Raw genomic sequence first — 24,720 nt, 5'->3', positions numbered from 1 at the left:
TATTTAAATTTGATTGCCTTGTTAAGAAAATATTTGTTATGGTGCCATCAATAAATTTAATTGCTACTTTTAGGGGATTTATTACCTTAAAGAAATCTATTTTGTCTAAATTTACAAATAACTATATTTGTTTAACAAATCAAACCAAGATTGCTTAAAGAATTTTGTTGGATCTATTAAAGGTCATGGAGGTAGAAATAGCATTTTTCCCCTAGTATATTCGAGAAATTTTTAAAAGGGCTCATCAGTTGAGCTTGTTAAATCACCAGTCGAGTCTATATTTTCAGTTCCAGAGAATTTTGCTCTGAGGAAAACGAGTCTAATATTGTATTTTAGTCTTATTTCAGGCTATTTAACAAAACTTCTGAAAAAGAGACAACATGCAATATTTGTCTATATTTTATACTAAGTATTTCCATAGATTAAATACTCTAAAATTTAAATATTTTTAAAAAACACATAAGTTTTTTAATGTTTCAACTGTCCAATCCATAATGAATTTCAAGACCAAATTTTAAGTTATTATGAGGTGTGATTGTATTTTTGGTTTAATGAAGTTAATGCAATATCAACAGGGAAGGATTTAAAGTTTACCTTCAATATATCAAGATAAGTTAGAACTCTAATAAATCCCATAAAATTGATGGCACTAAACATATATGGAAAGGCGTTATAGAAGGATTATAGATATTTTAATATTGCCTAGAATAGTGTTCATAATTGTTTTTTTTTGCTTTTTGTTTATATATATTTATATTATTTACACTTATGTATATTTGTATAGGATTTTATTTTAATAAATTAATTTTAAAATTTAAATTTGATTTTTATTTAAATACTATTGGCCAATAAATGTGACCTCAGAAAATAATCAGGGGATATGGCAGACCAATCAAAGCAAAGTATTTTCCTTACAGGTTTCTACATAACTATTTTAAACTAACCAATCAAATTTGCGTTGTCAGCGCCGCCAATGATTGGACTAAGCGAAACTTTGCCCCACTACTTACCTTTGCAGTTGCACACCCCTGATTGTAACATATTGTCGACGGAGACCGCGTGACCTACTTAGATTGTAACAGGCTGGCTTAACTCTTCTTCTGCAATATAAATATTAATTATTTCTAGGAAAGGAAATACTTATCCAATGGTAATTTCCTTGTCTCGATAAAGCTGTACGCCCATAAATACCCAGATTCACCTTTCTCGCGGATTTCCAAGGCCAATACGCTTTTATATATTGATATTAAAATAATAATAATTTCCTTACCTAAATTTTTAAATAAAACTGCCTTATTATTTGTTTATTTATTTTACTTTTCGACCTTGAGTAATATACGTAAAACACCAACGAACCAACATATTTAATAGTATCTTTAAACTATTTGACGGTTATGATAACATTAATACTTCGTATTTCCGCCAATAGATATTGTAGATCAAAATACATGTAATCAGATTAAAATGTTATTGAGAAGATGCTTCAGCCTGTAAAAAGAAGAGATATACAAATGCAGCCTAAAGTGGTCAAATTAATTTAATTTTTCGATTTTATATATACTTAAAATTTATTAAATAAGTAATGCCCAAGATAAGATAAAGGTTAAGACATAAATAGGTTCGCGATTTTATATATTATTAATTTTCTCCATTTTGAACTTTGTTAAGTAGTCATGACAGGTGAGCTAAAATTCAAATAAATTTTATAAATTGTTGTAAATGTTATAGCTAATTATAAATATTTATGATTAGCATATATGGTTTATAGAAAAAACGTTGCAATATCTATATTTTTAGAGATACAGTTTATCTAAATGTTGATAAAATATAACAGTTTTTTTAACAACCTCAGATTTGGCATTGTGGCCTAATCATTCCATTAATTCTATTAAAATTTTAGTTCGTTCAGCAATGGAAAAACTTGTTTTCAACAATCTGTCTGTTGTCATGACAAGTTATTTGTTTGGATTTTCCGATTGATTTCGAATATATATTATGATATTTTCCTTAAACGTCTTTAGTTATTATATTACTATGCGCTATTAATAATTTAAGCCTTATGGAATTGATAATTTATCATTGAATATTACTTTACTGTCTTTCAAAATATTTTTCTTCATAATCTTTCGTCCCTAACGCAAAATTATCACCGAAAAAAAATGTATTTTTAAAATATAATCTATTACGCAATAAAATTATAAGTTCATCTATTGAAGCATTGCCATCATATTATTTCAGTACCAATCGACATCTGTTTGCACAGTCTTATCAGTGTTTGCACAGAATCAGCGCTTTCGCGGACAATGATATAACAGAAAGGTTTTCCACACAAGCCGAATTTTACAGAGAGGTTCGGTTACATCTTCCGAGGCATCAGACGTCATTCTGTCTCTTAGCTTACCGCCATTTCATGTATCTTAGGTCGTCTATAAGGTGCATTAGCTATTTTATTGGAAGGAGTATATTACAAAAAGCAGTTTGTATAAATGTAAAATTCCTTTTAAATGTACCCTAGTTAAAAAGAGACAGAATACTGTCTGATGAAAATACTTGAAACCTATAAACGAATCAGTTTAGAAAATTCGTTGCCACTGGTCGACCCTGTTGTCAAATGTCTACAAAATTCTTCAAAACATCAGTGATAATAATTAGAGATTACTAACCAGGAAAGCAATTTGACAATGCCATTGGCTGTTTTATTGGATAGACTATATATTATTATTATATTTATATATTGTGGCCAAAATTATAAATAGTTATTAATACTAATGATTGTTATATAGGAGATAATACATAATTTATGTTTATAAAGTTAGGTGGATTAACAGACAAAAAGTTTCGTACCTTTTTAAATGATTAAGCGCTTGCAGAAATGACTCTATTTTGATCATCTCGATAAAATTATATAAAAATAGATTCGTAAAAATACGAATGATCAACGTAAACAACCTAACCTAGTGGTTAAATTCGACGATTTTGCAATTTATCTACATAAAATAGTAGTTTTCTATTTAGTATTCATTTTAGTACTCATCAAGCAACATTCCAAATTGCATTTTCAACATTCTCACTTTTCTTGTTTAATTTAAAGAAATCTGTTGCTGAAGACCATTAAAAACTCTCAAAAATAATGGTGATGCGACTAAATTAGTTGAAAAAAGTTGAAATAAATGAGTTTGGATTCACTTACTAAGTCGAGTGCCCGCAATTCTGTCCTTGTGCCCAACCACTGACTGCACAAAATAACTGGTCCGAAATCTATTGTTCTCTCAATGTGATCATATTTATGTTCATATTTATGATCATGTATATGTTCTTCAAAATAAGATTATACATTTTCCATTTGCCATTGGCATAATCGGCGTCCGTTCTCTTGATGTGTTGTTGACTGTTTGTACTCAGACTCTGGTTGATTTGTTGGATACATTTTGCTTTATAACTACTCCTCCCCTAGCTTCAAGAAACCCTAGCTGGTTTAAGAAATCCCTTTCTGCGGCCCGATTTTTTCAGATTTTCGGAGAGGGAAATACCCTCCTAATTACGAGCGCAATTCGTCGCAAATTCTTAGAATGCTCGATATTCAACAGCCGCATGACCCCTTGTTTTTTTTATGGCTATAATCACAAAAGGAAGCCCTCCATCACATCTAACTTGTTAAAAGTTTCATTTAGCATCTAGCTATCCGGTGCGATGCGTACATGTATTTGAGTAGCCATCTGTTTTCTATTTCTCTTATCATCTTTCCTACTATGGTCTGGCTTTACCAGACATTCGATATAATTCGATATTTGTATTCTCTCTTAAGTTATAATTATTTTCCCATATGGGAGATTATATTAAAACATTTAAATGGTCTAATAAATTAGACCCCTATACATTGTGCCAATTCTTAGGGCTTTTAACTCGCAATTTCAATTCATCAAATCTTTAAGTATATAGAAATTAACACGTGCTTCTCAAACTCGAAGAACTAATTTGCTTTTAATGTGCTAAAATATTTAGATTTACCAAAATGAAGAACAATCTTTTTAACTGTATGTGGACTGTATTCACTATAATTAAATCTACAAATTATAGCTAGATGCTCAAGATATTTTATTCCATATTTTATACACACCTCTTGTTTCTCTTAATATATTTCTAAATACTCTTTCTTAACCTTGCTTCTTTTTTATACATATCATAACGTTCTATCTAACTATATCGATGGTATCTGCACTACATTGAACCATGAATAAAGAAATGCAACAAATGCCCAACGACGTATAAACCACAAATGTTAATAGCCTCTTTAATCATAAAGATTCAATTCAACATCAATTGTTTTTAAAAATGACTTTTTAACCGACTAAAAAAAAAGATCAGGTTCTATGTTCCATTGTACATTTTTTTTGTATGTTTATCGATCTCTCCGTCAATTATAACGATACGATATTCAAAATTATTTTTTTATTCGAAAGAGTGCACTTCTGAGGTGGTCCCATTGAAACCAAGGCAAGATATGATGGTGGAATCCGGGGAAATCGAGGGAAAAGTCAATCAAAAGGCCATCAAGTTTCGAGGGCACGTACAAAGTTTTCACACATATTTTTATATAAAATAATTAGTGGCTGATGTGACGGAAGACTGGAAGTCGTTCAGTACAAAAGCAGTTCAGTTTGCTTTTTAAGCACCAACCAAGTATTATAAGCAACTGCTTCGATGGTGTAGCGGTTAGAGCATCCAGCTGACATGCAGTGGTCGCAGGTTCGATTCCCGGCGGGGCCAATGCCTTTTTGTTTAAATATTTTCAAAACACCAAAAAGAGAAAAATAAATAAGGAACTCACTAAAAAGTAAGAAATAATAAAACTAAGATTTCTAACACTTTTTTTTCTTTTTTCATTTTTACTTCAAAGTAATCAGTTGGTAGTAGTTAAAATAATTTTAATTTTTAATTATTGTAAATAGATAAAAAGGTTTTGGTAGGTATTCAGCTAAATTGTGTGTATATAGTAAAATATAAAATACGTGTAGTAGATAAGGTTTTTGTTTATGTTTAATTATAACTACAATTATTATGTACATATTTTTAATTAATTTAATTAGCTCTTAACATATTTTTTAGTTAGGTAGGTTCAGTTTTTTTGTTAAAAATATTTTATAAACGTGTAAAATTATCATTATAATATAACTCTCTAATAAACCCTACGTAGATGTCAGAATAAATAAAAATGAATGTACTAACACATGCTACCGCAAGTTAATTTTATAAATTTCGATGGGATTGATATTTAATTATTACAGAATACCTCTGGGTTACTTGCACCCCCGATTGGGTAGTTCCATCTACGGCACTACGTGGTGGAACGGATATGGACGGTGCCCCCATATTCGTAGGGAGAGCATTGCATGAGGGAGGCTGGATACCGGCTAAAGTAATTCCAGACAAGAGCGTTGCGTATGTTTCCTATGGCGGCGCTGAACACGCAAAACAGGAGTGTCAGGTAATTCTAACCTCATGTGTTTACCATGTTAAGTACTAAATTGTAAAAAGAAAAATCAATAAGTGTATATATAGCTTTAAAAATAAGTTTTCCAGTGTTATATTTGATGAAATTCTTCCGGCCATTAAGGAAAGATAACAGTGTTTAAAAAATAAAATACAATTTATTTTTTCTCTTCTTTGCACATTAATGTACAAGGACAAGTTTGTTTATTTAAATTAATAATCTAGATGTCTCTCTGATTATAGAATACTACGGCCTGGGTTTTCTGCGAATTTCTGCTTCCAGAAATTTAGCCATTGGACTGTGGAATTTAATTGATTTTGTTTTCTCTGGCGTGTACAAAACTAGAACTGGTAAAGAAATCTGTGTCATCCGCGTATTGAGAGGTTTCGACATCTACCTTCATTGGAATGTCTGACATGAATAGGTTGAGTACTGCTGGGGCTAGTGGGGAACCTTGGGAGGCTCTATCTCTAACGCTTTGACTGTACTGGAAAGTGTTCTACCGATCTTTACTTGAAATTACCAGTCCAACAAAAAGGATTACAGTAAAATGATCAGTATCTTCCGGGTATACCTGTTCCGATGGCATTATAAATTAGGCCGTCATGCCATACCTTGTCAAAAGCTTTTGTGAGATTTGAAATGATCGCAGAGATGATCGCCCAGTCTAGTGGTATGATCTGCGTATGAATGTCTGGCTCTGAACCCGTGTTGTTCATCTGGAATGGTATGGTTCTGCTCAGTGAACCGATTAAGTGCCTATAAAATAACTCTTTCAGCAATCTTGGACATTGAACTAAGGAAGCTGATAGATTTGTAGTTAGAAGGCGAAGAATCTGCTCATATTTTTCGAAATCACGACTATATGTGTGTGTTTCAAAATTTTTGGGTGTGTTGCAGCCGCATAATGGAATTTAGCAGGTTGGTTAATTCCGCCAGCTACTTGCTGACTTATTATTGTGGTTCATAGTGTTTTATAGCCGAAGCTCCTCCCTCGGGTTCTTGGTGGTTGCTGAGAAGGTTGCTAGAAGAAATCATTACCTGCACACTGATTCGCTCAGAATTTCAGGGAGGAAAAGGCTCTTCCGGCTAGGAACTTCTTACGCCGGTGAAACACATGCGCTGTGGATTCTTAGAAATGCTCCAATATTCTACGATCTCGTGCATTCTTGTGTTTATTGTTATAGGCGCCATACGGAGTCCTCTACCAGGTCTAACTTCTGACACACTTCGTCTAGCCTCGGTACTTGAACCCCCGTTATCCGAAACACTCGACAACGAACCGATAGGATATCCATTTCGTTGGGCACGTGTCTACATTTTACTCGGTGCCATTCTCGCTTGGCTTAGTTTCATCAGACATTCGATAACAGGTCAATCGAAAAGTCCCCGGCCTGACACATAGATGGCGCTACTATAATTAAATCCATATGTTCTTTAGTTAGTTCTAACCATCAAAAGATGCGTGTAAAAATTTTTACAGCTGTCGGATCAGTAGTTTGTGAATTATATCATTTTGAGTAAAATACTGTCTTTTGAAGGAAAAAAATACAGTTGAAGCAAAAACTTGGCTTGATGCCGAGTTTCCAAACACTGCCGGAAGAAAATCAATCATCAAGGATTGGTATGCAAAATTCAGTCGTGGTGAAATTTGATTTGGTTTAGACATGGTGCACCCAAGATGGTGAAGGCAATGGATGCCCAAAAGAGATTGTTACCGACGAAAACATTTAAAAAATCCACAAAATGATTTTGAATGACCGTAAATTGAAATTGAATGAAAATAGAAGAGACTCTAAAAATATTAACTGAACGTGTACATCATATCATTCACGAATATTTGGGTACGACAAAGCTCTGTGCTAACTGGGTGCGGCGCCAGCTCACTTTTGACAAGAAACAATGACGAGTTGATGATTCAGAGCAGTGTTTGAAGATGATCAAGCGTAATAAACCCGACTTTTTGCGTCGATATGTGACAATGGCTCCATCATTACACTCCGAAGTCCAATCGACAGTCATCCGAGTGGACTACACATGATGAACCCGCTCCAAAGCGTGGGAAAACGTAACAATCGCCCTGAAAAAGGAAGGATCATCAACAGCGACTACTACTTAGCGTTATTGGATCATTTGAATGACGAAATCGCCGAAAGATGCAGCATTTGAAGAAAAAGAAAGTGGTGCTTCACCAAGACAATGCACCGTGATAAGTCAGCGAAAACGATGGCAAAATCCATGAATTGCTTCCTCATCCACCGTATTCTCCAGATCTGGCCCCAGCGGCTATATCCTGTTCTCAGATCTCAAAAGAATGCTCGCTGCGGAAAAATGTTCGTCGAATGAAGAGGTGATCGCCGAAACTGAGGCCTATTTTGGAGCAAGGGACAAATGGTACTACAAAAATGGTATCAAAAAGTTGAAGGGTGGCTGTAATCACTATATCACCCTCGAAGGGAATTATGTTGAATAAAAAAAACTAATTTTGCCAAAAAAATATCTTTTTTTGGGCCGGGGACTTTTCAATTGACCTGTTACAATGTGAATGTTTTTTGATGTCTCAAGTCATAATTATTTTGAAAAACAATACAAAAAAAAATTATTACAAGTTTCGTAAACTTAAATTTAAACGATTTCCTTAAATATAAATAACTATAAATTCGTGGCAACAAATTTTCTAATTCAGACTAAATAATGAAAAACTGAACAGAATATATACAAGAACCTGATATTTTAAAACAAATTATTTTATATTATTAAGAACTAGTCTAATATTGCTCATCAAACACATTTAATTAAAGGTTCTTTGCGAACAACATTTCGAATGGGTTCCCTCTTCCGATGGAAACGTTCCTCCAGATGCTGTGTCAAGTGGTACGTCAGGCGGTGAAATTTTGTACATTGGAAGGGTACATCATAGCGATTCTGTCACCGTTGGAAAGGTATTAGTTAGAAAATCGCATTCGACTTAAAATTTAAATTTACTCTTCTGTAGGTTCATCCAAGCCATGGGGTTTGTTACATTCCATTCGACGGAAACGAAGTAGCCTCGACTAACTACGAGGTATTAGTCCTCAAGACATAAGTTGAGTCTACAGAGTATTTAAAATTCATCTATTTTAATAATTCGTAAAATATCACCAAAACGCCATGTATTTAATACAGATGACCGATTAATACATTTTTAAAATGATAAAAATGTTTTATTTTTAATCAACAAAATGGTCTGAAACAAGTTCTATTATTTATTACTTATTATTTATGATTTACTATAGTCTCTAAATTTTCTAATACATAATATTACGAATGTAGCTCGATAAGTGAACAACTTTTTAAATGAAAGGCCCTTTTCCAGCTAGAAAAGCGTCTTATTTCACAACAATCTCCTTTGAAGTCAAGTTTTCAAGTCTGGTGTTTTACTGTATTGTTAGAACTTATTAAAATTCACCTTTTACGCTTATTTTTTCTGTCTTTCGGTACAGTGACTCCTTCTAAAGACATTTTGATATCACTTATATTTCTCCTAAGTTTGTTCTGGTAATACTTCAATACACCTTTCCTGATAAAACTGGATTTAATAACTGCATTCTCTTTAATGCATTTGCCATATCTGCAAATCAGTTACTATTCTTTCTTTCCTCACACATTTTAACCAAATGCTCATATTTATTCTGAACAATTACACACATATTCTTTTACATTCTACAATAACATTTTCTACATCATTCAAGTGAATAACTAAGCTGTTAATTTCCAATACTTCCAACATTTCTTCACAATTCCATCATTTATTAATTTCTTCTTCGATGTGTCTGTTCCAGTTCATCCAAACCGAAATTGTTTTTAACCATTCCTATTTCACAGCATGAAGTATAATATATCTACAATGAATTATTAATAAATGTTATTATTAAGAAAACCTAATCCAAACGTTTACCTTTTTCCATCAACTTTTGATGTCATAACATTATTTTTATTATCATCTTGCCATTTCAAGAATAATAACCTCAAAAGGTAGAGAACTACTCAAAGCCATAAGGATAGATAACTTACAACATATCTCTACTGGTGAACCAACATATTGGCCTTCAGACAGAAATAAAAAACCAGATACAATAGATTTCTGTATTACAAAAAATATTGATCCAAAAAAATGTCAGGCAGAATCATGTTTCGACCTGTCTTCTGATCATTCACCAATAATAGTAACAATTTCTTCAAAAATTACCATCAAAGATAAACCCCCTTCTCTGTGCAATAATAGAACAAACTGGCCCTCATTTAGAGAAAACTTAGACCAAAATATCTCTCTAAACTTACCGTTACAAACTGAAATGGATATAGAAATAGCAGCAATAAATCTTACAAAAAATATACAGGAGGCAGCATATTCCGCGACTCCCAACAGTGAAACATTTCCAAGAAAAAATACACGTATATCATGTACAATACAGAAAAAGATAGCAGAAAAAAGAAAGTTAGGACGAAATTGGCAACAGCAAAGGACTGAAGAGAATAAAAGAAAATTTAATAGGGCCATAAAAGAGCTGAGAGATCTAATCCAAACTGAACAAAACCAAGGCATTCAAGAATACCTAGAAAACTTGACATCAACTGAGGCTACAGATTACTCGTTGTGGAAAGCAACAAAAAAGCTTAGGAGATCCCAGCAGCATAACCCACGTATTAAAACAAGCGAAAATAATTGGGCGAGAAGCAATAAAGAGAAAGCCGACATTTTCTCAAAACACTTAAAAAATGTTTTAAACCTTTCAAGTCTCAGCTACATAAAGATGACGAAAATAAAATTACTGGCTTTCTAGATTCGCTATTTCAAATGGATTTACCGCACAAGAAATTAACGGTCAAAAAATTTAAACATACAATAATGAGAGAGATTAATATTAAAAAAGCTCCTGGTTATGACTTAATTACTGAACAAATTTTAAAAGAACTATCAGAAAAGGCTATAAAACTATTAACATTTATATTTAATGCTATGTTACGAATTAATTACTACCCTAGTATCTGGAAAGTAGCCAAAATATTAATGATACTTAAACCAGGAAAATACCAGAAGATGTGACCTCCTATCGACCTATAAGTTTATTACCAATAATCTCGAAAGTTTTCGAGAAATTATATATAAAAAAGCTAAACTATATAATAGAAAAAAGAAAAATTATTCCAAAACATCAGTTTCTGGCTTTTGCAATAAGCATGAGACTATAGAACAAGTGCATAGACTTGTAAACAAAATAAACGCTGACCTAAATGCCAAAAGATATTGTTCGGCTGCTTTCCTAGACATATCTCAGGCTTTTGACAAAGTATGGCATACGGGCTTGCAGGTTAAACTAAAGAAACTTATCCCTCATCGGGACTATCAGTTACTAAAATCGTATCTCACTGACAGACATTTTATTGTAAATCAAGGCGATGAACATACCGAATTAAATCCCATATATTCAGGAGTTCCGCAAGGTAGTGTACTGGGTCCAGTACTGTATCTTCTGTATACGGCTGATCTGCCCACCAAAAAAATAACTACTGTGGCAACATATGCAGACGATACAGCAATCTTAGCATCCCATGAAGATCCAGTCACAGCATCAATAAACCTACAAACCCACCTGGAGCAAATACAATTATGGTTGAAGACATAGCGCATTAAAGCCAATGAATCAAAATCCACGCATATAACGTTTACCCTGCGTAGAAGAACATGTCCACCAGTGAATATCAATCATCGTCAACTCCCCCAAGCAGAGCATGTTAAATATCTTGGTATGCATTTAGATCGACGCCTAACCTGGAAGAAGCACATACTCTCTAAACGGAAACAACTGGGACTAAAATTATATCAAATGTATTGGCTCATTGGGCGCAAATCCAAGTTATCATTAGATAACAAGGTATTGCTGTATGAGTCTATACTCAAGCCCATTTGGACATATGGAATTCAACTATGGGGTACCGCTAGCAAATCTAACATATCCATCATTCAACGGTTCTAAAATAAGGTGTTGCGTGCCATTGTTGATGCTCCGTACTATATTTCAAATAAAATGATACAACGCGATATTCCTCTAGAACCTATAACGAGTGCAATTCAACGTGTTTGTGTGAAGTAGTTCGAAAGAGTGTCAGTGCATCCCAATGTACTCGCTAATCAGCTAAATATGCGACGTGATAGTGAAGTGCGTAGACTAAAACGTTTAACACCACCTGATCTGATTACTGGACATATGTAGACTTTAGAATAAGCATTAGAATAAGGCTAATTAATTAAGATAATATTTTATACAGAAGATTGCTTAATGAAGTGATTTTCTCATGCCATGTATATATAATATAGACAGAAGAAATACTTATTGCCAATAGGGCAGATTGTGGACTCACGAAGAGTAATAAAAAAAATCTTGCCATGAGTGACCATTGGGAATACTGATCCCATTCTGATATATCCATGTCTCATCTAAATACATAAATTGAAATAATAAGTCTTCCCTCATTTTATTATAGACTTTTAAATATTGTATTATTTTAAAAACAAGATCTGGAAATTCCATTAGACCTCTTCGATACTTTTCAGACTAACAGTTTCCTATGAATTAACTGTATTAATATGATATGTAATTGCATTTCATGTATTTAATCTCTGATAGAGCTAACATCAAGCTGGTCCTGATTTGTCACCCGCTTCGTATGAGGACGAGTTTTTATTCGGTGAATTCAAGATTATATTTTTCATTTTTTGAGATATATCAGTCACCGTGTCTACACTACTATTAGCTGCAGCTGCAACACGCTAAAAATATTTTCTATAAAAATCGCAGCAAATTAATATCTAATAGTAAAAATTCTTAACCCCTCTAACGAATTTTACTGGCAAGAGGAGGCCTCCATTATCTCCTTCCTTTTCAAAGTAACTGATTAGAGACGCAATCTGTTCTGTCTGGCTTCAGAATTTTTAATCAAAGTAATAATAAGCAGCAATTTGAAATTTATGAAAAGAAGCAAAGCCTTTATCAAAGTTTTATAACCTCTTATCAGTATTGCTTTAAAGGATTTTGCATACGTTTGACAACCGGGCGCCTTTGGCAGGCTAGTTCGGTTACTCGTTCGAACTTATCAGACAGCATTGTGTCTCTTTCTAATTAGAATAAAGTGAGAAAAAAATATTGTCTGATTCTAAAACGAATTTACAAAGTGCGGCAGGCAATACATTAAACATTTTGTTGACATATGTACAAAATTTCTTTGGATAGACTATACTTTGGTTTTGCTGTAGTAAACACTGACAAACGACGAGTGCTGAAATAATTCTGAAAAAATACCTATCATCATCTTCAGCGGTTATTTTGCTATCAATGCACTGAGAAGACAGTCCCAGTACTCTACCCTATGCGACATCTAAGTGTATTTCATGCAAAATAGAATTCGTATTCACAATTAATACAATTACTAGAATTATATAGAAGCGTGTTTTTTAGTTTCAATCATCATCACATTTTTGCATTATTCCAGGAAATATTTGAGCTTAAAATGGACACTGAAGATTTTGACTAAGCTCATAATTCCCTTGTGTGGTAGATATTTTAAGAGAGTTGCGTCGATAATATCGTAACCTGGTACTTTTCTTTCCTTGAGAGCTCTTATTTCCCTCAGTCTCTTAAGGATGTACTCTTTTAGGTACTGTTTAGTATCGGCTATATGTTTCTGTTCAGACTCATCTAATCGTCAGACCAGAATCATTTATATAGTCAGCAAAGTTACTGACTTTCTACTTATTTGATCTTGTCCACCCTCTTTTGTTGTTTCTAACAGAAACGATTTGAGCTTTAGACTTTTTTATGGTTATAGTTTTAAGAATTTTAGATTTTAAAAAAACCTATCTTGTCTGGATGTTATTGCTTGACATGCAGTTCTAGGGTTTGTTGTTTATGAATATATTATGAATATATATGTCAAGTTTTTCCTAAGTTTTCTTTTTTATTTTGTCGTTGATTTTCTTAAGGTATATATTGTGTTTCAGGATCCTTTCCTTTTAGGTGTTACTATTTTGATGGCTTTATGAATGATAGTGCTTAATTTTTTATGAAAAAGATACCACCAAAACAAGCAGTAACTTTTTTTCGAGTGTATTAAAACCTGGGAGATCTCGAGTACAGAGACTCATCGATGAATACATCTTGTTCACCTTTGGAATCACTCACGATAACTTAGTTTACTTAACACAAGTGTACCATGCATCTATAATCAATTGATTATTATCATAAAATATTCTGCAAATTATTATTATGTACCTATAACTCAATTGATGCTAATATAAAATCATCGATATTCTCCAGGATTTTTTTTACAGTACCTTCTTGTTTTTTCCAGTGGACAACAGTGGAAATTTATTTGTACGTCAAAAACAGCTTTTTACAAGTAATATATGTTTTACAGACTCCAGAGAGATAAAAAAGAGATTTGGCTCGTATAATTACGTTTCAAGATATTGTAAATAGGAAATATAAACATAAGATTAAATTTAATACATAAATTGGTAACATGATTTTTCTCTGTGCAAACACATAGATTTTTTACGTATTAACCCTTCATAATTACAACTTTTCAGGTAAGTTCAAAGTCAATAATTATGAAATATGTTTATCCTGTAAATATTGATGTCCAATCAGTACATGATTAAATAATTTATTGTACTGATATTGAGATAAATTTTTATTTTTTTTACCGTTAACCGTTCTCATTAGCTGACTATATGACTATCCATTAAAACGTTGAATTCGCGTCTTCTACATTTATGACGTCAAATTGTTGTAATGTTGCCGCATTTAACTTTAACTTTCAGTTTACTTTGGCATTGATATATAACAAAATTCCAATTTTAATAAAATAATGACCGAGAAATACTATAAAATATGATTTATTTTAAAATTATAGTATATGTAATGCAAATATTCTACAATTAATTATACAGCCACTATCGCCTGTAGGTTAGAATTGAATTATGTTTTTATATAAAAACTTACTCCCTGTTTTTATACGTTTCATAAGTTTAATCTAGGATAGAACTAACTAACGAATTAACTTAATAGAACCAGGTACATAGATGGCCTCTTTTCGTTTGTTTAATTTTTGCTGGTTTAAAACCTCATTATTATTTATAAACATATATATATATATATATATATATATATATATATATATATATATATATATATATATATATACTAGTGACCCGCCCCGGCTTCGCACGGGTGCAATGCTGATACTAAATTAAATACACTACAGAAAAAATATGAACGTTGTATATAAAAACATAGCGGCCCGCTCCGACTTTGCACGGGCATAAAATATATATGCCTATGTCACTCAATGAAAACATGATTAAAATCGATCCAGTATTTTTGGTTCATTCATTACTGCCCTTGGCCTGCACGCATTAAATTTGGAGTAAAACAATTCCTCTTCCCCTATACTTACTATGAAGATTTCCTGCTATCTTTGGAATATCTAAATTCATACAATTTTTATTACATTACACATTTTTAAACGCAAATTTTAAATTTGTAATATCTCCGAAAATATTTGTTTAATTTACATGCTGTAAGGAACCATATTGATCTATATTAATTGCACACTGTATTTAAGGTACTTAATTCGATAAGGATTAATGCCGTATTGCTAAAAATAGCTTCGTAAATAATCCATTTTCTCACGTAAAAAGTAAACAATAAAAATGGTTAATGTGGGTTATCCCTAAAAGATAAACATATACCATCGCGGACTTTTTTGTAGGCCTTTTTATGGTGTACAATACTGTAGTACATTAATTTGATCTAACTCGTAGGGTTAGGCAGCGTTTTTGCTAATTGCTAAATAAGCCTAAAAAAATAGGTTAATTTACGACATCACGTTAGAAACCTCTAAAATTAGCAATGTTGCCTTAGTATATTATGCATGTATTATACATATAAACCTTCCTCTTGAATCACTCTATCTATTGAAAAAAACCGCATCAAAATACGTTGCGTAGTTTTAAAGATTTAAGCGCACATAGGGATAGAAAAGGCGACTTTGTTTTATACTATGTAGTGATATATATATATATATATATATATATATATATATATATATATATATATATATATATATATATATATATATATATATATATATATATATATATATATATATATATAGCAACCAGATATACCTGAGGAAGATATTTGAATTCTTATCAAAAACCCGTATTTCTTTAACGAACAGGAGAGTAGAAAGGTGATTAAATATTTATTTTTAAAAATCAATTAATATGATTAAAATCTAATCTGTAGGCTATCGCATTAAAAATATAAAACTCTTGATATTTGCTTTACAATTTGTGTACTTGTGTATATAATAATATAAATTGGTTACATGTACAAGAATATAATTTGTCTTTAAGTGATTGTACCTTCAATATTACATTAATATCAATCCAAGCAAGAAGGAAAATTTGAAGAATGAGAATTGATGTACTTGAAAATGGGATTCCAGAGTAACAAGTATTGATGGCGTAACTGACTCTATAAGTATACTAATAAATATCTTATAAATATGCCATCTGTCAACAAATCATCAATCAAATCAATATGTCATCATCAAACAAAACTTTCAAATATTAAAGTTTTTTTGTTAACATCATTCTTTTTTCAATTCAACTCAATTCATTTCAATTTCAATTAACTGAACGAAGTTGTAGGAATCCAATCAAAATAATTATCTCTCCATTCTTTTTGTTTTCATAAATATAAAATATCTGATTAAAATTTTAATTTGTTCTTACTCATTAGATAGTCAGACTAAGAGACAAATTGCGTCTCTAGTCAGTTACTTCGAACAGATACGAGATAATGGAGGCTCCCTCTTACCATTTAAATGCGTTAGAGAGGTAAGTATTGATACAATTAAATATTAACTATTGCGAGGGTTTTTATTGGAAATATTTTTAGCATGTTGCAGCTGCGTTAAGTGAGCATGAAACTAAAATATAAAAAGTTAAAAACAACATGATGTTAAAATCACTGAAAAGAAAACGGCCTCATACTAAGTGGGTGACCAATTAAGAAAACCTTAATTCTAATTCAAATTTACGAAACATATAAAAACTTAGTAAAGCCGGCTTGGTGGCGCAGTGGTAAAGGCGATAGGACGGATGATTTCTAAAGTTGGTCACTCGCCAGTCGGTGGGCTTAATGCTGAGAACCGTAATTCGGAGCCCACATTAAAACTGTCGGTCCAGATAAAGCCATAGTTGGTTTAAGTAAAAGGAGACTTGATGGTGTAAATATAATCCATGAAGAAGTCTTATGGGACTTAGACATTGCTTTTAAAAGAATACAATTTACAAAAGCGTATAATAAAATCAAGATTTATTATTTCAATTTGTATATCTAGACGGGTCATGTTTTTTCAAAATGGAACATTGTGGAACTCTTGGCAAGATGTTAATAAAGAGTGTTGTAACATTTGATTAGTTTTTGTTAGTCTTAATATTTTTTAGTAAATCATTTCTCGATAGATATAAATTAAATGTGTAATTGCGTTTCATGTAATTTACTTTTTTCGATATTAGATTGAAAAATGAAAGGCAGTATCAGATGGCAGAACAATAACCATTGTGCCAATAACGAATTGATATAGGGTGTGGCAAAGAATAACTAGAATGGACAAGCAGGCCATTACTAAGGAGAGGCGCATACCTGCAAGAACTGTTTGGATATGTGGCAAGAATACTATAACATATTTGGTTTGCATGAACTGATAAATGGTGGAATCGTTAACAAATGTTAGATTGGAAATTAACAGCTTAATTACTGACTTAGAAATGCTAATGACTTAGAAAGCGACAGTAAATAAGTTAAACTTTCTGAATGTAACCAAGACAGGGTGATGAGAGTGATAACTGTAGAAAATTGTATTATAAAAGGTGAAAAAATTAGGTACATAAATATGTGTGTAATTATTCAAAAAATACATGACTATTTGGTTATAATGTATGAGAAGAGAATGGAGACTAAATGTTATTAAGAAAAATCTACACATGTAGTAATAAAAGAAACTAATGAGGAATACAGTGATATTAAAATTACTCGACAAGGAACCACTGCAATGGAGGAACCAAAAATTAAACGTAAAAAGGTAATATGCCTTCTAATGAAATTAAATATGTTAGTTCGATAAATAATTGTTAACTGTGTGAATTAAGCCTCCAGGGGGATAACACTACATAAAAAAACGCGTCTAGAACTCTACCTCATGTGTGGTCTGGAAAAGAGTTCAATGTAAACATAATAAAACATCTCTAACCTATTAGTTATCATGGCTGTATAATTATCTGCAGTTTAAATTATTTGATAATATATGCATTAATTATAACATATAATTATACTATAATGTTAAAATAAATTATATTTCATAACAATATTTTTTTTTTCCATTATATTATTTAAATTTGATTTTGTTGTTGATGTTGATGCGACGACATTGCGACGTTTTGGCGACATAAATTTTGATGACGTGAAAATCTGTGAAAATACACTTGGAAAAAGCTTAAATGGAAAGCTACCTACCACAATCGCCTTACTCACTAAACATTGCTCTATCTAACAGAAAATTTAATATCATTTATTGTGGCGCAATTTTTCAAATATTTCATATTGGTTCTCCAAATTTAAACAAGAGTATTTTCACAACAAAAATCTGTTTTCAGACAGGAAAAAATATTTGCTTACTGTAAATAAATCTGCGAGATAATACAAAAATTGAAACGTAAACTGGCGAATGGGTTACTATACGTTATTTTTGCGGATAAAAATAACCCTTTGATACTAGAAGTTTCAACAATACTACAAATATGAAATATAAAAGATAAGATAAAAATTAAATACATAAATAGGTACTGCAATTTTTCTAAAATATACATTTTTTTACGCTTTGTGTATCATTGACTACAAAATGGCAGGTAAGTTCCAAATGAATAATTAAACTAATTAAACTCTTTGCTGATGCTTAAGATTTAACCATCAATATTTCTCTAAAAATTACTGTAAAATGGATGTATAGTATATCCAAAGTAACAGTGAACATACGTCATCTATATTTATAACATCAAAACGTCACTGTCAATGTTGTCACTCCAACTGTGAGTTTTAGTTTATTTTAGCTTTAACTTTTGGTCGGTCAGTATCAATAACTGACTACAAGAAACAACAGGTTAAATACTGCCAAAAATATGGCCGCCAACATCGTCCTTAACATTTAAAATACCCCAAATGTTTATTTATATACACTTGCTTGATTGTCACTTTAGTATAATATTACCAATCCCTTTCAGACATGTTTCTGAGGTTGCTAATTATGAAACATCTTCAAATATCATGTATTACCAGTTTTTGCAGGATATTGGTAAATCTGATTTTGCATGACTTTCTGCATATTCAGTCTGAGAAGTAGTGGGTATCCAGTTGATCTACAACAATAAAAACGCAAGACTTTGTTTTCATTGGAAGAACTGGGAAAATATATTTCAAAGATGCATTGACCAAGTTCAACAGCCCAAGCTAGCTAGATTAAACGTGTGCATGTGACTTAGTTATCTTATTAGTTATCTATTTATATAGAGCATGATCTATATAAACAAGATACAAAAGAAGAAATCATAAAGATTAATGCATCCTGGTTTGGCTGGCATATGGTTTCGAAAAGCTGAAGATGATGGAGTATTGACTTGCTGAAAATCCATAATAACAAATGATCCATCTGATGCGTGCAACTTAAGAATTTAATCTCAAAAGTCTATCGATAAATTTACTTAAACTATAGGCGATAAAATCTATGGTCTGTTACTGTGATATGCCGGTATAACGACTTCGCCATCATTGGACGCCATAGAGTGTTATATAGAGGGTTAATTTAATAACACATGGCCTCAGAAGTTCCGCTTTTTCAATTAATACTATCCTTCAAAAGTAAGCTATTAAAATTTCATGATATTCTACTCATAAGGTTGTTCGTTATTATGCTAAGAGTGACACTGCTTTTGTTATTTTCAAAACAATGGACCAAAAACAATTTCGTGTTTTAATTTAACGCTGCCTCTTGGTAGAAAACAATACCGTTCAAGTAAAGCAATGGATTTAAAAGTGTTATAAGGACTCCGTTCTATCAGAAACAACAATAAATCGTTGGTTTGTTGACTTCAAACGTGGTCGTAGAGACACCGATGATGCAGAACATAGTGGACGTCCAAATGAGGTGGTAACATCAGAAAGTATCAAAAAAATCAACAAAATCGTTTTGAATGATCGAAAAGTGAAGTTGCGTTATCTAACATCGTAAAGATATCATAAGAACGTGTTCAAAGTGGGTGCCGCGTTTGTTTACCAAAAACAAGAACGTCTTAATGATTACGAACAGTGTTTGGCCATTTTTAAATGTAACAGGTCATGTCAAAATTTTTGCATCGATATGTGACAATGGATGAAACATGGGTCCATCACTTCACTCCGGAATCAAAATGTCGGAAAAAAATCGTCGTCTGAGCGGACAGGAACTAGTGACAAAAGATAAATCGTTCTATAAAAGTAAAATGTTGAAACTGAGAAAATAAGAAAAACATTGTAATGTTGGAGCGGCGCTGGAATGATTGTATGGTTCTATATGGAGATTACGTTGACAAATAAAGCCAATTTTAAACAAAAAGAAACGTGTTTTTTTGTAATGCACGGGACTGTTATATATAATCCTGAAATTATTTCGTGTGGTCTTGGCAGAGAAGGCGCTGATATCAGCATTTCGCTGCATTTAATTGCTTACATTAAATTACTACATCATTACGGCATCTGTAATTAAAATACTTGGTCATAAGGCATTTATTGGTTCCGGATATTATTATTGATTAACTATAAAAGTCAATAGGTACTGCAATATATAACAAAATCAAACAACAAAAACAATTAGAAACGGTATCACTATTACCATATTTTAACTGGCAGTTAATTTTCAAAATTAGATATTGCAAAATTGAATAATTCGTATTTCTACCTAATGGTCATGAAGGTGTCACCACCCTGATATGATATCTTCGGGAAGGGTTTAAACGCATTCGAAACTCGTTATTTTTGCAGATTACTATTGGGAAGACATTACAACTTCCGATGAACTACCGTCCAATGCATTATATGCTGGATACGAGGCGGATGGCTCCAAAATGTACGTAGGAAGAGCATATCATGAAGGGGACTGGATACCGGCTAAAGTAATTCCAGACAAGAATATTGCGTCTGTTTGCTATGGAGGTGCCGAACACCTGAAAGACGAATATCAGGTAAGTTTATTAAAATAAAATCTTTAATATACAAATTATCTTTATTAAACTACTATTACTTTATACTTCAAATTCAGCTCTTTTAAGGGATAATAAATTATTGGTTGATAGATGCTCTTTATATTTTGAGTTGTTTTTCGAAGTATTGTCCATGATGATCAATGCACTTTTGTATGCGCTTGGCCAAAGCTTCGTAAAACTTTTTCCACTCTTATTGCGGTATGTTCAAAACATGTCCTTTGAATGCATCAACGGCTTCTTCAGACGCCGAAGCATGTTGAAAACACCATTTATTCTTGTTATGTGGAAATGAAAAAACCTTTTGGTGCCATATCAGGACTATATTGAGGGTGTTTCGTCAATTCGACCTTTTAAACAGTCAAAGAGATGGTTGTTTCAACCGATAACTTCCACAGTCACGATGAACAATGATCCTTCATTGCCGCTTCTTTTTTAGTATTTCGCGAAATATATCTGGTAAACAAAATGAATTATTTTTCCGAATTTGTCTCGTTTAGGAAGATCCATATAGTGAATCGTTATTTTGTTTAGTGATGTTACGCATACATCCTATATTTGCAACTTCAGTAGATGTTATACACAGGTTCTAATGCACCTCAATTATATTTCTTTGCATCAATTGACACGAACATCTTTCTGAAGTTTTGTTAAATTATTTCACAGAGAAATGTTTGCAACATGCAAGACATGCAATGTTTTATGGGTGCTCATCATATTATGCATGACTCACTATCACGTTAAGTCACGTGAGGATATTTCAAAATCATTTCGTGAACTGCAACTGATCTTGGACGGCCTTCACAATTGTTGTCCCTGAGCATATTATTCATGATTAAATTGTGACCAAAGGTTGGTGCTTCATCGCCATAAGCCAAAGTAAATTGAGCGATACACTTTTATCTTAATAATAAACATAGAAACTCGTAAAATATCATCGACATTTTCGAGTCACCGTAAACAATACAAGTTATGTTGACAAATGACAAATGACAAAACGTTCTGAAGACAATTATCGTTAGCAAAAACTAGAATAATACTGTTTCTTAAGTGAATGTATGAATAAACTATCCAAACACTAATCCACAAATATATAGTCCGTTCCATAAAACTGTGAACACACGCCATCTAAATTGATGACGTCAAAACGTCGCAATGTTGCCGCATCAACTCTAAGTTTTAGTTAATTTTTGCGTAACTGATTTTATTGTGTCTGATTCAAACCTTCTTTCCGCATATCTTAGTATTATTAATATTTATTAGTATACGAGCAGTTTCGTTGGGGGTGAAATCAGTATATGCTGATTTACTCTTGCTGACTTTTATTCTCCATATCTGGGTCCTGGTTACTTCTTCGTTATTGTCTTATCAGTTTCTTTACGGCCACGTTTGAAGTCAGCAAACCAATGTTTTTTTGTTATTTCTGATGGAGCGGAGTCTTTATAACACTTTTCAAGCCATTGCTTTCCTTTAACGGTTTTTTTTTTCATCAAGAAGAAGCGTAAAATTAAAACGCGAAATTGTTATCTATTGTTTTCAGAATAACAAAAGTAGTGTCACTCTTAACGCAATAACTCACAGACTGATGATTAGAATATTAATCATTTTTAAAAGCTTTCTTTTGAAGGATAGAATTAACTGAAAAAGCGGTGAATGGAGTACTACTAGCGCCATCTATGTGTTAGGCCCGCAATTTTCAGGCCATGTATCAATTGTCAATTTCTAGTTGCTTGATTTGGGTTTTTTTCGTTTTATTGGACTATATTTATTTGTAGCGCCTATTGAACAAAAATATTAGCCCTAAAAACTATAGCCCCGTATAAGCTTTAACCATGCCAAATTTCAAGACTATGGGTGCTCTAGTTTTTCTAAAAAAAAGAGCCAAAATTTTCGCTAACCCAATTAATATATAGATGTAACATTTCAAATCTAATTTAAATCAAAATAAAATATACTTCTATTAGCAAGATTCAAAATTTTTAGATTCTTCTCGCCAGCGGATCTCTCGACGCTTTGCAGTGGATGCCGTCAAGCAACGGAGACATTCCTAATAAGGCGGTGCCAGGTGGCCAAACGTCGGATGGAGAAACTCTGTACGTTGGAAGGGTCCAACAAAGTGGATCTGTCACTATTGGAAAGGTATTAATTGTAAAAAAAAACATAAATCAACTTTTAATATTATTTTGTTTTCGAGGTTCAACCAAGTCATGGCATTTGTTACATCCCATTCGATGGCCTAGAAATAGGCCATAAGGAGTACGACGTATTAATTACATACCCTTAAATACCAAATAATAACAGTATAAGTATTCCACAAAACTGTCATGTATTTCTAAATATATTTCAATAATTCATCAATAAATCTCAAGAATATCTGAAAAGTTTTATTTCTTAACTAAATAACTAATAAAAACATAGTTTTAAAAAAACTATATCATATAGTTTTCCGTAATACCAATATTTGGTTATATTATATGTAGTCTATTCAAAATAACAGTGAACTCACTTCATCAATATGTGCCTATGGCAAATTGTAAATTCGTCTTTTAGTCAAACAATACTCTTCAACTCATTTTATTCTATATAAAAAGAGATAGAATGCTGTCTAATAAGTTCGAGCATCTAACCGAATCAGGATGGGAATGTAATTATGTATGAATGTAATAAATCATATTACATTTCATATTACTTTTTTTTTTAAATGCCGAAAATAATAGATATTCAGGGTCACAAAATGATTGAGGCTTTAATAGGTTATTTCGAAAAGGAACGAGATAATGGAGGCCCCCTTTTGCCGTTAAATTCCCTTAGAGAGGTTATTATTGATGATGATTGACAAAGTGGGTGACGAATCTTGATCATCTTGATATAGGCTTTCTTCGAGACCAAATATACGAAATGTATAGGAACAGTAAGAACACAAACTATTTTATCGATATAAATATAATTTAATAAAATTATTTTAGAGAAAATTGGCTGTCTGAAAAGTGTACATAAAAGAATTAGGGACATGCAGCTTTTTGAGGGCTGTAAGACATCCTTTTATACCTTGTAACTTTATTTATTTATTATTAACCTTTATACCTTTATACTTTGTAAAGGTAACACTCGTAGAGGTTTAATATAAATCCCAGACATTACCTTAAAAAGAATTAAATTTTTAAAGGCATAAAATAAGACCAAGGAAGATAAACTATTTGAATTTGTGTCTTGATGAAACTTGGATATTTCAAAATGGTTCCTTGTGACACTCTTGGTAAGACGCTAACAAAAAAAGTGTAAAAACAACAAAAATTGATGGAAAAAGTTAAAAGTTACAATAGTATTCGATTAGATTTTGTTGATCCTTACATTTATTAATAATTAATTGTAGATATATTCCTGGTCGAGGATATTCCTCAAAAACTGTTTGGATATGCGGAAGGAAGCATTGTAACCATAACACCTTGGGTGTGGATGGACATGATTAGACCTACAGAGGAAGTAATTGATAAATGGTGAAATTTTGAACATGTTTCAGACAGATTAGAAATTAACAGTTTAGTGATTGAATTGGACAATGAGTGTAATAGAATTTTTTGTATATCAAAGCCAAACTGAACTAAAACTCACAGTTAATTCGGTAACATTGCAATATTTCGACGTTACAAATATCCATGATGCATTACTAAAAAAACTTTGAATAGACTATATATAAAGCAAACGAAACCACATGAACTTAGTTTAACCTTAACTTTAGCTTAAATAACCTGTTTTAATGTTAATTTGGGAAATACATACTGATGTATTTATCCCACACTCTACAATCCCGACCAATCGTAATACATTA

General features: G+C 32.1%; 1 protein-coding gene and 1 long non-coding RNA gene across 2 annotated transcripts; both read left to right on the top strand.

The window, feature by feature from the left end:
• Positions 1-1,542: 1,542 nt before the first annotated feature.
• On the top strand, positions 1,543-23,264 carry LOC143190804 (uncharacterized). The gene is made up of 8 exons (XM_076395373.1): positions 1,543-1,680; positions 5,286-5,485; positions 8,293-8,433; positions 8,487-8,573; positions 18,443-18,509; positions 20,674-20,873; positions 22,875-23,030; positions 23,086-23,264. The coding sequence occupies exons 1-8, from the start codon at positions 1,674-1,676 to the stop codon at positions 23,173-23,175; spliced, it is 948 nt and encodes a 315-aa protein (XP_076251488.1). The 5' UTR covers positions 1,543-1,673; the 3' UTR covers positions 23,176-23,264.
• LOC143190009 (uncharacterized) lies at positions 15,939-16,628 on the top strand. Its single transcript, XR_013004142.1, has 3 exons — positions 15,939-16,077; positions 16,339-16,436; positions 16,498-16,628. It is a non-coding gene; the product is annotated as an uncharacterized LOC143190009 (long non-coding RNA).
• Positions 23,265-24,720: the final 1,456 nt, after the last annotated feature.

This window comes from Rhynchophorus ferrugineus, unplaced genomic scaffold (assembly GCF_030347505.1).
Source record: "Rhynchophorus ferrugineus isolate W39M unplaced genomic scaffold, kcgeb_rfMv2 rfM2, whole genome shotgun sequence".
NCBI classification, from domain to species: domain Eukaryota; kingdom Metazoa; phylum Arthropoda; class Insecta; order Coleoptera; family Curculionidae; genus Rhynchophorus; species Rhynchophorus ferrugineus.
This window is presented reverse-complemented; position numbering and strand designations above follow the sequence as displayed.